The sequence below is a fragment of the Hypanus sabinus genome, chromosome 5, assembly GCF_030144855.1.
Source record: "Hypanus sabinus isolate sHypSab1 chromosome 5, sHypSab1.hap1, whole genome shotgun sequence".
Lineage (NCBI taxonomy): Eukaryota > Metazoa > Chordata > Chondrichthyes > Myliobatiformes > Dasyatidae > Hypanus > Hypanus sabinus.
The window spans coordinates 51863702-51878935 of record NC_082710.1 but is presented as its reverse complement, the minus strand read 5'-3'; the positions used below and the strand labels follow the sequence as shown (position 1 = coordinate 51878935).

At 40.0% G+C, this 15234-nt stretch overlaps 1 protein-coding gene across 1 annotated transcript in view; it reads right to left on the bottom strand.

Moving 5' to 3' along the window:
• Positions 1–7435: 7435 nt before the first annotated feature.
• Positions 7436–15234, bottom strand: part of LOC132394149 (fibrillin-2-like) — a 309064-nt gene continuing 301265 nt past the window's right edge. Inside the window, exons 64-66 of the mRNA XM_059969944.1 lie at positions 12349–12580; positions 9964–10135; positions 7436–9234 (exon numbers count right to left, since the gene is read on the bottom strand). Of these exons, the coding sequence (XP_059825927.1) occupies positions 8860–9234; positions 9964–10135; positions 12349–12580 (779 nt within the window). The 3' untranslated portion in view covers positions 7436–8859. The remainder of the gene's footprint in view (positions 9235–9963; positions 10136–12348; positions 12581–15234) is intronic.

Sequence of the window (15234 nt, the reverse complement as noted above, 5' to 3'; positions counted from 1 at the left end):
AACCCATCTAGTCTGTCCCAAACCATTTAAGCTTCCTAGATTCATTGACCAGCACCTTGACCATAGCTCTCTATACCCTCCCATCCACAGACCAATTAAAACTTCTCTTAAATGTTGAAATCAAAATCCCAACTACCACTTGCACCAGAAGCTCATTCCACACTCTCACCATCACTTAATATCAATTGAGGCTGTCTGCCTGTCCTGGAGCGACTGTGTCAAGATGAAGTCTTGCCGGGTCCTGGTTCAGTGAGCTGAAGGGAAGGCAGAGGGCAAGTTGAACAAGTGACTCAAAAAAATCTTCCATGTCTGAAGTCATAACACTAAAAGGTTAGCACTTCTGTGCTTTCTTGTTTACTTCTATGGGAAGTGAGGATTCATGTCAGTGATCTTTTTTCTTGGATTGTATACATATGTTCCTTGGTGTCAGTAAATGAGCATACAAATTTATGGAATTAAGTTATTTAAATGCACCCTGCCCACTTTATACTTGATGGAAAAATATATTAGTTAATACAGCTCCTACCGTCTGCCACCTCCACATTTCACTCTGGCCCTCACAACCCTTAGATCCCACTTTGGCTCCACATTTCTAAATGCTGACTGGTCCTGAACAGTCTCGACTTCACCACTCCGCTCACTTAATTCAAGCTCAATTCGAAAGCACGTACTGCTCTCCACTCTTGCCACACCAATTGCAAACTCATGCAGGTGAGGACAGTATCATTGTTATCTGGTGGATTTATCTCTCAGAATCAGAATCATATTTAATATTACCAGCATAAGTCATGAAATGTATTGCTTTGCAGCAGCTGTACATTGCAATGCATGAACATAATAAACTATAAATTAGAAAAGAAAATATATTTTTAAAAATTAAGTAAGTGGTGCAAAAGGAGTTAAAAAATTGAGGTAGTGTAAGTGGAGTCGTTGACCATTCAGAATCTGATGGCAGAGAGTAAGAAGCTATTCCTGGAAAGTGTCTTCAAGCTCCTGTATCTCCTTCCTGATGGTAGCAATGAGAAGAAGGCATGCCCTGGGCAATGGGGTCCTTAATGCTGGATGCTGTCTTTTTGAGGCATTGCTTTTTGAAGCTGTCCTCGATGCAGGGAGGGAGGCTGGCTGAGTTTACAACTTTCTGCAGCTATTTCCAGTCCTCTGCAGTCACTCCTCCATACCCCGTTAGAATGCAGACCATGGTACATCTGTAGAAATTTGCAAGCATCTTCGGTGTCATACCAAGTCCCCTCAAACTCCTGGTGAAATATAGCCACAGTTGTGCCTTCTTTGTAATTGCATCAATATGTTAGGCCCAGAATAGATCTTCAGAGATGTTGACACACAGGAACTTGAAACTGCTCATTCTTTCTACTGCTAATCCCTAAATGAAGACTCCACCTTGCAGAGGTTTGCAGTTGCTCTTTGATATCCCCACCCCCACTTATTCCTGAACTAGAACTCCTCCAAGGATCATCAAGGCAGTATCTCCACACCATCACTGACCTCATCACCTCTACAGATCTCCTATCTATGGACTCCAACCTCATTGTCCCTCAACCCCATATTTCCCATTTTTACCTCTTACCCATGTCACACAAACTAAACTGCCCTGATAGGTTCATTGCTTCTACCTGCTCCTGCCCTACAGGTCTTGTATCCTCATATCTTGACTCCATCTTGTCCCCTTTAGTACAACCTATTCCCACCTATATCCATGATACATTGAATGCTCTTCATCATTTCAACAACTTTCAGTTCCCTTGTCCTGAGCACTTCATTTTCACACTGGACATCTTAGGCCCTCTACACTTCTATCTCCATCAAGGCTTTCCACTTCTTTCTTGACAAAAGACCCAACATTCACCACCACCCTCATCTGTCTTTTAGAACTGGTACTCACCCTTAATGACTTTTCTTTCAGCTCCTCGCACTTTCTTCAGACGAAAGGTGTAACCATGGATACCTGCAGGGGACCCAGCTATATCTGCAATTTTGTTGACCATGTAGAATAATTCATGTTCCAAACCTACACCGGTAACACTCCACAACTCTTTTACAGCTACATTGACAACTATGTTGTTGCTACTTCCTGCACCCATGCTGAGCATTTCATCACTACCAACTTCCAACCCAAACTCAGGTTCACTTGGTCCATCTCAGACATCTCTCTCCACTTTTCTGATCACTTTGTCTCCTTCTCAGTACACAGATTATCCACTGGTGTTCTCTACAAACCTACCAACTCACAGTTACCTTGACTACAGCTCTTCCACCTGGTCACTTGCAAGGATGCAATTCCCTTTTTCCAGTTCCTCTGTCGCTATCACATTAGTTCTTGTGATAATGCCTTCCACTCCAGAATATATGAGATGCGTTCCTTTGTCGGAAAATAGGACTCTCCCCTTTGATATTGATGGAGCTCTCAACTGCATTTCTGCCTTCATTTCATTATCCCAAAGCACAACAGGAGTAGAGTTGCCAGATCTCACATACCATACTATGCATCTAGCATATATGTATTAGATAATAGGTGCAGAAGTAGACCATTCAGCCCTTCGAGCCTGCACCACCATTTTGAGATCATGGCTGATCATCTATTATCAATACCCAGTTCCTGCCTTGTCCCCATATCTCTTGATTCCCCTATCCATAAGATACCTATCTAGCTCCTTCTTGAAAGCATCCAGAGAATTGGCCTCCACTACCTTCCGAGGCAGTGCATTCCAGACCACCACAGCTCTCTGGGAGAAGAAGTTTTTCCTTAACTCTGTCCTAAATGACCTACCCCTTATTCTCAAACCATACCCTCTGGTACTGGACTCTCCCAGCATCTGGAACATATTTCCTGCCTCTATCTTGTCCCATCCCTTAATAATCTTATATGTTGCAATCAGATCCCCTCTCAATCTCCTTAATTCCAGTGTCTACAAGCCCAGTCTCTCTATCCTCTCTGCGTAAGACAGTCCAGACATCCCAGGAATTAACCTCGTGAATCTACGATGCACTTCCTCTACAGCCAGGATGTCCTTCCTTAACCCTGGAGACCAAAACTCTACACAATACTCCAGGTTTGGTCTCACCAGGGCTCTGTACAAATGCAAGAGGATTTTCTTGCTCTTGTACTCAATTCCCTTTGTAATAAAGGCCAACAAATTCCATTAGCCTTCTTCACTGCCTGCTGCACTTGCTCATTCACCTTCAGTGACTGATGAACAAGGACTCCTAGATCTCTTTGTATTTCTCCCTTACCTAACTCTACACCATTCAGATAATAATCTGCCTTCCTGTTCTTACTCCCAAAGTGGATAACCTCACACTTATTCACATTAAACGTCGTCTGCCAAGTATCTGCCCACTCACCCAGCCTATCCAAGTCACCCTGAATTCTCCGAACATCCTCATCACATGTCACACTGCCACCCAGCTTAGTTTCATCAGCAAATTTGCTGATGTTATTCTCAATGCCTTCATCTAAATTGTTGACGTAAATTTTAAACAGCTGTGGTCCCAATACCGAGCCCTGTGGCACCCCACTAGTCACCACCTGCCATTCCGAGAAACACCCATTCACCGCTACCCTTTGCTTTCTATCTGCCAACCAGTTTTCTATCCATGTCAATGTCTTCCCCCCAATGCCCTGAGCTTTGATTTTACCCACCAATCTCCTATGTGGGACCTTATCAAATGCTTTCTGAAAATCGAGGTACACTACATCCACTGGATCTCCCTTGTCTAACTACCTGGTTACATCCTCGAAAAACTCCAACAGATTAGTCAAGCATGATTTACCCTTGGTAAATCCATGCTGGCTTGGCCCAATCCTATCACTGCTATCTAGATATGCCACTATTTCATCCTTAATAATGGACTCTAGTATCTTCCCCATCACCGATGTCAGGCTGACAGGTCGATAGTTCTCTGTTTTCTCCCTCCCTCCTTTCTTAAAAAGTGGGATAACATTAGCCATTCTCCAATCCTCAGGAACTGATCCTGAATCTAAGGAACATTGGAAAATGATTACCAATGCATCCGCAATTTCCAGGGCCACCTCCTTTAGTACCCTAGGATGCAGACCATCTGGACCTGGGGTTTGTCAGCCTTCAGTCCCATCAGTCTGCTCATCACCGTTTCCTTCCTAATGTCAATCTGTTTCATTTCCTCTGTTACCCTATGTCCTTGGCCCATCCATACATCTGGGAGATTGCTTGTGTCTTCCTTAGTGAAAACAGATCTAAAGTACTCGTTAAGTTCTTCTGCCATTTCTCTGTTTCCCATAACAATTCCACCGAATTCATTCTTCAAGGGCCCAACAGTGTTCTTAACTATCTTCTTTCTCTTCACATACCTAAAAAAGCTTTTGCTATCTTCTTTTATATTCCTGGCTAGCTTGCATTCGTACCTCATTTTTTCTCTTCGTATTGCCTTTTTAGTTAAGGTCTGTTGTTCCTTAAAATCTTCCCAACCATCTGTCCTCCCACTCACCTTAGCTCTGTCATACTTCCTTTTTTTTAATGCTATGCAATCTATGACTTCCTTTGTCAACTACTGTGGCCCCTTTTCCCCCTTTGAATCCTTCCTTCTCTGGGGGATGAACTGATTTTGCACCTTGTGCATTAGTCCCAAGAATACCTGCCATTGCTGTTCCACTGTGTTTTCTGCTAGGCTATCCGTCCAGTCAACTTTGACCAGCTCCTCCCTCATGACTCCATAGTTTCCCCTGTTCATCTGCAACACTGACACCTCCGAGCTGCCCTTATTCTTCTCAAATTGCAGATAAAAACTTATCACATTATGATCACTACCGCCTAATGGCTCCTTAACTGCAAGATTGCTTATCAAATCCTGTTCATTACATAACACTAAATCCAGAATAGTCTTGTCCCTGGTCGGCTCTCGTACAAGCTGTTCCAAGAATGCATCCCATAGGCACTCTACAAACTCCCTATCCTGTGGTCCAGCACCAACTTGATTCTCCCAGTTCACCTGCGTGTTGAAATCCCCCATAACTACTGCGACATTACCTTTGCCACATGCCAATGTTAACTCCCTATTCAACTTGCACCCAATAGCCATGCTACTGTTAGGTGGCCTGTAGACAACACCCATTTGGGTCCTTTTGCCCTTACTGTTCCTCAGTTCTATCCACACAGACTCTACTTCTCCTGACCCTATGTCCCCCCTTGCAAAGGATTGAGTCCCATTCCTCACCAATAGGGCCACCCCACCCCCTCTGCCCACATTTCTGTCCCTATGATAGCACGTATACCCTTGCACATTCATTTCCCAGGTCTGATCTCCCTGCAGCCATGTCTCTGTTATCCCAACAACATCATAGTTACCCATTCACACCTGAGCTTCAAGCTCATCCGCCTTATTTCTGACACTTTGTGCATTCAGATATAGAATTTTTACTCCATTTCTCCTCTCTCTGTTTGAATCACTGCCTATTGTGCTTAACCCAGCTCCCCGAACTCCCATCGGGCTATACGCCCCTAGAATTTTGTTGTCCTTCCTGAATTTACTTATTCTTTCAGCACATTTAACTTCATGTTCTGTCAGACCATCCCTCTGTACGTGTCCTCCTTATCACATGTTCCGCCTCACCTTTCTCTACTACACACTTAATATTCCGGAACCGTGTAGTCCCCACCTGTCCTTTATTCTTCCTCTCGCTATCCTCTCTTACATTCTGGATCCCCGCCAACTGCAAATTTAGTTTAACCCCCCCCCCCCCCCCCCCAAGAAGCATTAGCAAACTTCCCTGCAAGAATGTTAGTACCGCTCCAGTTCAGGTGTAAACCGTCCCTTCGGAACAGATCCCACCTTCCCTGGAACAAAGCCCAATTATCTACAAACCTGAAGCCCTCCCTCCTGCACCAACCTCTCAGCCACGTATTAATCTTTATAATCTTTCTGTTCCTTGCCTCACTCGCATGTGGCCCAGATATTCTTCACATCTATCATATTATTCTTCACACCTTCCACCATCCTCAATGGGATTCCTCCACCAGGCACATCTTCCCTTTCCCTCCACTCCCCTATCCTCTGCTCTCCAGAGGGATTTCTCTCTCTCGTCCACTCATCCCTTGTCACGGTCTGCATGCCCATGTAACTATGCAAAATGGTACATCTGTCCTACACATTTTGCCTCATCACCACTCAGGACCCTAAACAGTCCTTCCCAGTGAGGCTTTTTTGCATGTGTAAATCTCACAGTGTTATTTATTGCAGTAAGTTCAGCTACCCCTACATAGGTGAGACCTTTTGCAGGTCAGAGGACTGTTTTGTCAAGTACCTTTGCTCCATCCACTGTGCCAGCCAGGATTTCCCTGTGGCCAGCCATTTTGATTCCACTTCTCATTCCCACACCAGCATGTCAGTCCATGGCCAGGTTGAGGTTAGAGGAACAGCCACCAGTATGGGCACTTTTCAACCAGATGGGATGATATCAAATTCTCAAACTTCTGGTAACCACTCCCTTCTGTTCTCTCTCCTCCAGATCAAAATGGCCTCTTCACTCTATCTCTTTTCCTTCCTCGTCCATCTATCACCTACACAGTCATCTCACTGGTTCCCCTTCCCAACTCCCTCCCTGTATTCCATGCTCCACACCCTCTCCTGTCAGATTCCACCTTCAATATTTGCCACTTTCCCCCATCACCTCCCAACTTCTTACAACATCGCCACTCTCCCACCCCTTCATTTTCTTCCATATGCCTCTCATCCTGATGTACCTATAACCTGTTATATCTTGGTCCACTCTTTCCCTCCACCTTGTTATACTGGCTATCTCCCAGCCTACTTTCCAGCTCAGATGAAGGGTCCCAGCCCAAAATGTCGACTGGCCACTTCCCTCTGTCGATGCTGCCTGACCTGCTGAGTTCCTACAGCTCATAACTCGGGCCAAGTTATGGCCCATGCAGGAAGAAATTGCAAATGGCACTTTTGTCCATTACACATGCTGTTGTTGAAACAGATGTGAAATATAATTTGTCAGATGTATCTACTACCAAGTTGAGTCCATTTTGGTGACACCCAACTGTTTTAATAACAAACCACCCAGGTTTCCTTGGCATGGAGCTAAAATGAGCTTTGTTAGCTTTGAAGCCAGAAGAGTCTTCCTACAATTGGGCTGTGTTCTCACTAATTAGAGTTGGCACGAGAATTTTTTATGCTGACCACAGTACAGTGAAAACACGATATATTTAATAGATGGTAGGTGGAAAGTTTAAAACCAAATGATCATATTTAATAATAAAAGTTGATCTTACTGCTCCACTACATAATAGTCTCAAATGACCCATGGTATCAATGAAAAATGTGTGGAAGTTCTGCTAACAAAAAAAAACAAGTTTGACTACTTGAATCCACAAACTTGAATTTTTACTGGAACTATTAATATTTTGTCTGGGATATGGTAGATCTACTGAGAAAAAAAATGCTCACTGGAATTAACTACCAGAGTGCTCACTGGAATTAAGTATCAGAACTGGTGGTGATGGAAAAGATGGGGCACACTAACTCTTTGATGAGGGGAGGGACTTTTTTTTGGGTGCATAAGGTCAACAAATAAAGCATTACTTGCAACATACCACATTTATTATTTGATATACTCTGTGAGCAAGTAATGAGTGCTCTTAAGTTTAACCTACTTGTGAGCATCCAGTTATTTAAAAATCAATATATCCCAAAATAATAAGCTTTATTGGAAGGAAAGTTGTTGGAGTATTGACACAGTTAAATCTACAGAATTAAGCACCCCCATAACAAAAATGTTAATTTTTCATTTTTTTTTTAGAATTTTATACAAATCTTTGTCCTTTAAAATGGCATATTTCTGCTAAGAAAACCTCAATGCGGACGGAAAATAGATTTTTAGACGAAACAGATATGTATTAAAATTAGGCTCATTTCCTTGCTATTAGAAGCAGGGAGGTACTAACTTTTACAAAGTCAAATCTTTTTAACGTATTTTTCCACATCTCAATTGTTGACCAATATACCCCTGATATAGAACACATTTGTACAGTATTAAAAAGAAGACTTTACAATCTTCTAGTCAGCAAATGATCAGGCATTCAATGTGCACAATTATCTTTTGTACATAAAATGCATTTGAAAACATAACACATACAGTAAAATGCAGCAGGGATCATGATGTTCTGAAACAAAACTTCCAATGCCAGTTACTTACTGACAAGATCTTACTTTTGGTTGTACAGTACGCTGACCCTGATAGAACAAAAAATATTAGCACCAGTTTTCTGTACAAACATCATGAAAACATAGGTTTACTGCATTCTATAAACGTCTAGAAAGTGATGTAAAATAACCCTTTTTGTTTTGGGGTCTGGTACCAGCTACCTATCATATATTGCACCAATTGATGGGGAAGGAAAGTTCTGAATGAATTGGTCCTCTGAGAATGCCCTTTGGTATACAGTACAGTCTGACTTAGTATTGCTTACTGATATTAATATAATATGAACAGTTACATAATTTTATCTGCAATCTAGAGAAATGGCTCATTATGTTGCTATTTGTCTAAGTTATTAGAAGCCATTTACAATTTTCTCTCACAGACTCTCATGTAAAATATGAGCTCATAGACTGAGACAAATGAGGTGATATTAAATATACAGTAACCATGACTGAGGTTATATGCAAGTATTGTTAACACTGCAGCGTGTAAAACCCATTTACACACACACACACAAAAAAAAAAATCGGTCATGCAGTCTAGGTCAGAATATGAAGACGTTCGTAGTGGAGAATCAAAGCTGTTGACATAAAGCTTTTTGAAAGCAGACACATTTGAGATTATAATTCTCAATAGAAATAATGCAAGTCTCAGCACGTTTAATGAAGCTGGATCAGTAGTCTCATTTTGAGAGCATCTCCCAGCTCACCAAGGAGGTAGTCATTGTCTTTCTTATCTTCCAGTTTCTGCAATTCTTTTTTCTTATACAGAGGAATACTGGTAATTTCCAGTGTGTAAACACCTTTCAGAGGCTTCTTCTTAGTCATGTGCAGATAGCTTAATCCATCGTTCTGGTGGATGCGGAAGTAACTGTTATCATTTCCGTATGAGATAACATATCGGACATGGTTGTTGAGTGGTTCAATGGCTGGGACAAGTTCCAAAATGTGCTTCTTGTAGTTCAGTTCAGAGATACTCAGATTCATTTTGATTGGGATGTCCATATCCAGACTAGCCAAACTAATCTGTTCATCCTACAATCAAAATATATAGGAAAGTAGTAATTAATTGCCAGTAAACATTAATAATTAACACTTCCATAATATTTAGGATTCTCCTTTTCCACCATTGGGAGATCTCAAAATAGGCTGCAAAAGTAGTCTGTACAATCCATAATCAAAAAGCAAAAAAAAAAACTGCTGGTAAAGGAAATATTAAATATATGCTGGAAAGACCCAGCAGGTCAGGCAAGAAGACCACAGAGGGAGGAGAGTTCATGTTTCAAATCAATGGATTATGTCAGGATACTTAATTAACCTTATACCTTCTAAATGAAATGCCATACTTGTGCTAAGAAAGAAAACTGATCATTAAATAAAACATATGTATTAAAATTACACCAATTTCCTTATTAAAATGGAGGTTCTAACTTTCACAAAGTCAGATCCTTTTGTAGTATTTTCCTTTGTACCAATTATTGACTATACAAAACACGTGTATATGATTTATGAAAATAGGCATTCAGTGTGCACATATTATCTTTCATACATGTCATGTATTTGAAACATAGAACATAAAGTGAAATGTACACATCATATTGTTGTGAAACATAAATTGCTATGTTGTTTATTTATTGATAAGATCTGTTGGTTGCGTATTACCTGTCTTATTATGAAAGTACAGATGTACTGCAGAATTAAAAACAGAAGCAAAGAAATATAACCTGTTTTTTTTGTTTTAGAGAATTATGAAGGACACAGTACCTGTTGAGATAGGGTATCATTGATGCTTCTTCTATTTCTGCCTCCAGTTTTGGAGTAGCCATTGATTTTACATTCATAGCAGGTTTCATGAGATAAAAGATTTTCATCATCAGGCTCACCATCAAAAGGCAAGTACTGACCTTTACTGAATCCCATACCAGACACACAATGCCTGTAGGACAAGGAAAAAGGGAGTTAGAATTTAAAATACCGTAAATGGTGGTAATTAAAAAAATAAAACACCATCTTACATGTTATCATTTAGGACAACCTTGAATTAATTTTATATCGTATTTCTGTTTTAAATACTTGCACTTTCTTATAAGATTGGCTCTGCTTGTAGCTGTCTTTTGAAAGAAGTTGCCATTACATTGTTGAGTGGAGTCACCTGTTATCAGCCTAGTTTCCCTGTTATAATGATATTAAGAAATCCATTTCTGAGTTGCTGCTAATTGTATAACATTCCACCACTGGGATCTAGTGGAACAGACTTAATGCATTATTAAAATAACTAAAGCACATTTACAAATATTGGCTAATTGGTTAACTCATTCCATAACTTGGGTCTCTGACATTTGAGCTCAAGCACAATTAGGAAAGGGCCATAACTGCTGGTCTTGACAGTGATGCCCAAACTTCCATTGCAGTCTATGTGCTCATGTCAATAAAAAGCACTGGATTCACTCTTTGGACCAAACTATGCAGCTAGAAAAGAAAAGGAATGTGGTGAGCTGAGTGAAATTATTACTTAAGCTTGGCAAATCTATGTGAAATCTCTTAGACATGGAAAGATATATGCGACTTTGGAAACTAACCTTTCTTGGGTAAAGAATAAACAGTACATTTCTGTGTCCATCTGGCAAATCTCTAATAAATTAAATTCCATATGAAAGCAGAACATTGTTTATTTTAAAACTACATCAACATGTTTCTATTCAGATGTTTTGCTTACATCATGTGATTAAATTCAAAATATCAGGGGTCCTCAGAGTGTGAGTAATTTGATTTATAATATCATTGCAAGAAAAGGGAACACTGGCTGTTGCTAATAATGTGGAAGACTGCCAAAGAGCAATAAGCTTACAGAACTCATTAATGTAAAGAAAATTAAATTTAGTATAGTAAATTGTACAGTGGCTTATTTTAGTAGAAGTAAAAGGGGGAATTTTTTCATGCAAGGCCATAAACTATACATGTTAGCAGAATAAGGAAAATGAGGAATACAAATTTACTGATTACTAGATGTAGTAAGCCAGCTGATAATCCCTTCCACCATTATTAGATTAAAAGTGGGAGTATTGTTGGCACATGGCCAAGTGGTTAAGGCGTTGGTCTAGTGATCTGAAGGTTGTTAGTTTGAGCCTCAGCTATTATTGGTTGTGTTGTGTCCTTGAGCAAGGCACGTAACCACACATTACTCTGCAACGACACCGGTGCCAAGCTGTATTGGCCCTTGCCCTTCCCTTGGACAACATCGGTGTCATGGAGAGGGGAGACTTGCAGCATGGGCAACTGCCAGTCTCCCATACAACCCTGCCCAGGCCTGCGCCCTGTGAACTTTCCAAGGCGCAAATCCATGGTCTCTTGAGATTAACAGATGCCTATATTGTCTGGTGATTCTATATGTCTCATTCCAGCACCTTTTAGATCACATCTATGCTAAAAGCCATTTAACTTGTATATTGACTCATCCCCACCTATTTCTGCAATTTCTTGCAAAATAGCAGTAGGTAGCTTCACTACAGTAGTTTGAAAGGTGGCTTATTATGACCTTCTCAAAGGTAATTCGGAATGGACAGTAAAAGCTGGATTTAGCAATGATGTCCAATTGCAAGAATGAAATCAAGAGGATGAGGCTAAATAAAAAGTATTTCTTTACAGTGAATATGAGAACAAGCCACAGATTTCAGTATTGAATTTAAGAAGAGATTTTACACATGATTTATCTATCGAGTTCCAAGAACTAACTAGAGGAAAAGAGAATTTTGTTTAAGATAATCTCTAGCATATGGCTGATAGACCTACTTCTGTGTAAAAAAAGTATATTATTTTAACTGAGGAATTAAGTATTTATTTTCAAAATGATTAATGCATATTAAAAACCATAATGAAGAATGTCAATTAAACACACATCAAATGCAATATTTGTAAATCAAAGTAAGAATGGAAATTAATGAAATTGTTATCAACACCCAGGCAGAGAGAAAAATGATATTAAGGAAGTAATTTATGAAACGGTGCAGGTAAACACATAGACCTATAGAAAACATATATGACAGAGGCAAACAAGTAATAGACATCTTTTAAGTTCATACTGTTTTCCTAATCTGCTTTATTTCAGGTCCACTATAGATCAAACATCAATTCAAACAGCAGTGATCTTACCCTTGCCCCACTCTATAGTACCCAGGTGGACAGCCGCAGAGGTAACCTCCTTCTGTGTTTGAGCAGCCGTATGAACACGGATTCTTATAAGATGAGCATTCATTCACATCGTGACAAGTATTTGAAAATTCATCAAAATTGTAGCCTGATGGGCAGGCACATTTGTAGCTCCCAAGTGTGTTGTAACAGGTTGCAGATCCACAAAAAGCTGGGTTGGAGCATTCATTCTCGTCTAAAAGAAGGAAAGGTGATATTGAGGAAAGAGAAACAATACCTTATAGCCTAATTTGCTTATCATGTTGTTCCAGCCTAACCTATGGAAAAAAATTTCTGGGTCACCTGCTGCAATACTATAATCAACCAAATTTTCTCATTACTCTCTATCAGTGTTCTCATAGATTGCAGGCTCCATCACACTGAGGCCTATAGATCAATATTTGATTTACATCAGTGCTTGCTCACCTGTCCAGACTTCTTTGCTGATCTACAATAATTTCAGTCACTAACTTAATTTTCACCCTGGGTTCGAGTTCTCATCCCTATGGCATCCTCCAGCCTTGGCTTTCTCTGAGAGTGTTGTGGTTTGATTCTGACCTTATGCCTATCCTCCACTTTCTTCAACCTCACAGCTCTGGGTTTCTCAGTCTCATATTTTGTATCCTCACAACTGTTCTTATCTGCTTCAAATATCAATTTAGTATAAAATGTTTATAGTTTATAATTGTTTATAAATTGCTCTAGTATTAATTGTTTGGTGACAATAAAGTAATTAATATTGACCTGTCCTAAAGGCTAATTCGTCACCTCACAGTGCCAGTTTTCTGAATATGCTCCTATAAAACCCATAAATGATCTACTGTGTTAAAGTCACCATAAAAATACAAGTTACTATTATTGGTTTATAGCAATTTACACTTTGAGAAACCTACACTGACAATTCTCAGGTTGATGTATTGGTAGAACTTATTGGATGAGTTAACCCCAACAAACAAAGTATCTGTCCTCTGCTTGTTGGCTACATTATCTGTTACTTCTCTTTGGAAATTTCAACCCAATTTTGTTCAATGTCATATTCATGGTCGGAATGATAATGATACATTACTGGTAGCCTCCAGGATGTATCACCGTCCCTATTTATCATTGAGAATGTGGTGAGCTGCCTGCTGCAATTTTTCTAGTGATGGTACTTCCACAGTGTTGCAGCAGGGAGTTCCGGGATCTGGACCCAGCAATGCTAAAGGAACAGTGTTACATGTCCAATTAGGATGGTGCGCAACCTAGAGAGGAACCTGCAGATGGTGAAGTTCCCCTGCCCGGGATCTCTTTTTCCTCTTGGTGATAGGCTTCAGAATGGGTGTTGGAGAAGCTTTGGCAAGCAACTGCAGTTGTTTTTTTTTTAATATGCGCTGTAGCAAATGTGCACAACTGATGGAAGGATAAATGTTTATGGTTGCTGATCGAGTGCCATTGGTTGCTCTCTGCTTTAGGGTAACAAGCCTTTCACACTAATGCTAGGAAGTGGAGAGTCTTCCATCTTGTGCTTGTAGCTAGCTGGATGATCGTGAGGTGTCAGGAGGTGAGTTGCTCAGTCTCTGACCTGCTTTTGTGCCTATAGTTTATACGTGGGTGGTTCAGTTAAATTTCTGTTCCGCTGAAACGCCGTGTGATGCTAATGCCAATGAAGGTCAAGAATAGGTAGAATCCCCTTGTGCAGGCATGTTGAATGTTGATATCTTTGATGGAAGGAAGGTTACTGATTAAAAGCATCTGCAGATGTTCTGGTGTCATCACTGTCCTGAGAAAACTTGCAATGATGCACTAGGATTAGGATGATTAACTTCTGACAAGCAAAACCTTTATTTGAGATTTGATTCCAACAATTTGAATGTTTTCTCCCTAATGCCCTTTGACTTCAGTTTTACCAGTGTCCCCTGATGCCAAATTCTGTCAAGTCCTGCTCTATTGTCAAGAGCAATCATACTCACCCAACTCTAGAATTCAGTTCTTTGGACCATGTTTATATCAAAACTGTGATGAATTCTAGAACTGAGTGGTTGCTATGAAACCCAATCAGTGAGCAGATTATTGGTGAGTACGTGTTGCCTGATAGTACTGTTGAATTACTGATAGCTTAGATGTGTGGTGGAGATCAAGCTCTACCTCTTCCTATTGTGCTTTCTTCTGAAAATATTGATTATTCTTCATGAGTAAAACGTATGAGTCTTGATGAAGAATCATTGACCTGAAAGGATAACTCTGTTTCATCTCTACAGATGCCTAAACTACAGAGTATTTCTATCATTTTCTGCTTTCTTTTGAGGCTTACAAATGTGAGTATTGAGACCCAAATCATATTCCACAGGTGCATGGAACTAATTCAAAGACCCTATAAGAAATTCTATCTGTTCCATTAGGAATTTTCTTGCAGTCTCTATGCTTACATTTAACCTACTTTCAATAAAGTTCACCATTTTGTTTACATGACCAGTCGTTAGTAAACATAGATATTATCATACAATACCTAACACAGATATGTTATTTTCAAGAGAAATGACAGCAGGAAATTATATTTAATGAGCAGATACTCATATTTTAGCTATTTAATCATGATATTTGTAATAATTGAATATTGAAAATGGCCAGCTTCTAAGCATGGGAATTTTTAGAGTGTCCTATATAATGATATTGCATGTGTAGGAATGCCGCTAGCATAGTTGGTAGCCTAAAAGTACCATCATAAACAACAGGTTAATACAACAGAACGATGCACCTTTTATTCGGCCCATTTGTGTCTCGATACTCGGTAATGAGCATAGATATATAAACGGGCTAAAGTTAAAATTTAGCAAACTAGACGAAAAGGTAAATAAAATAAAAAAGCAACTA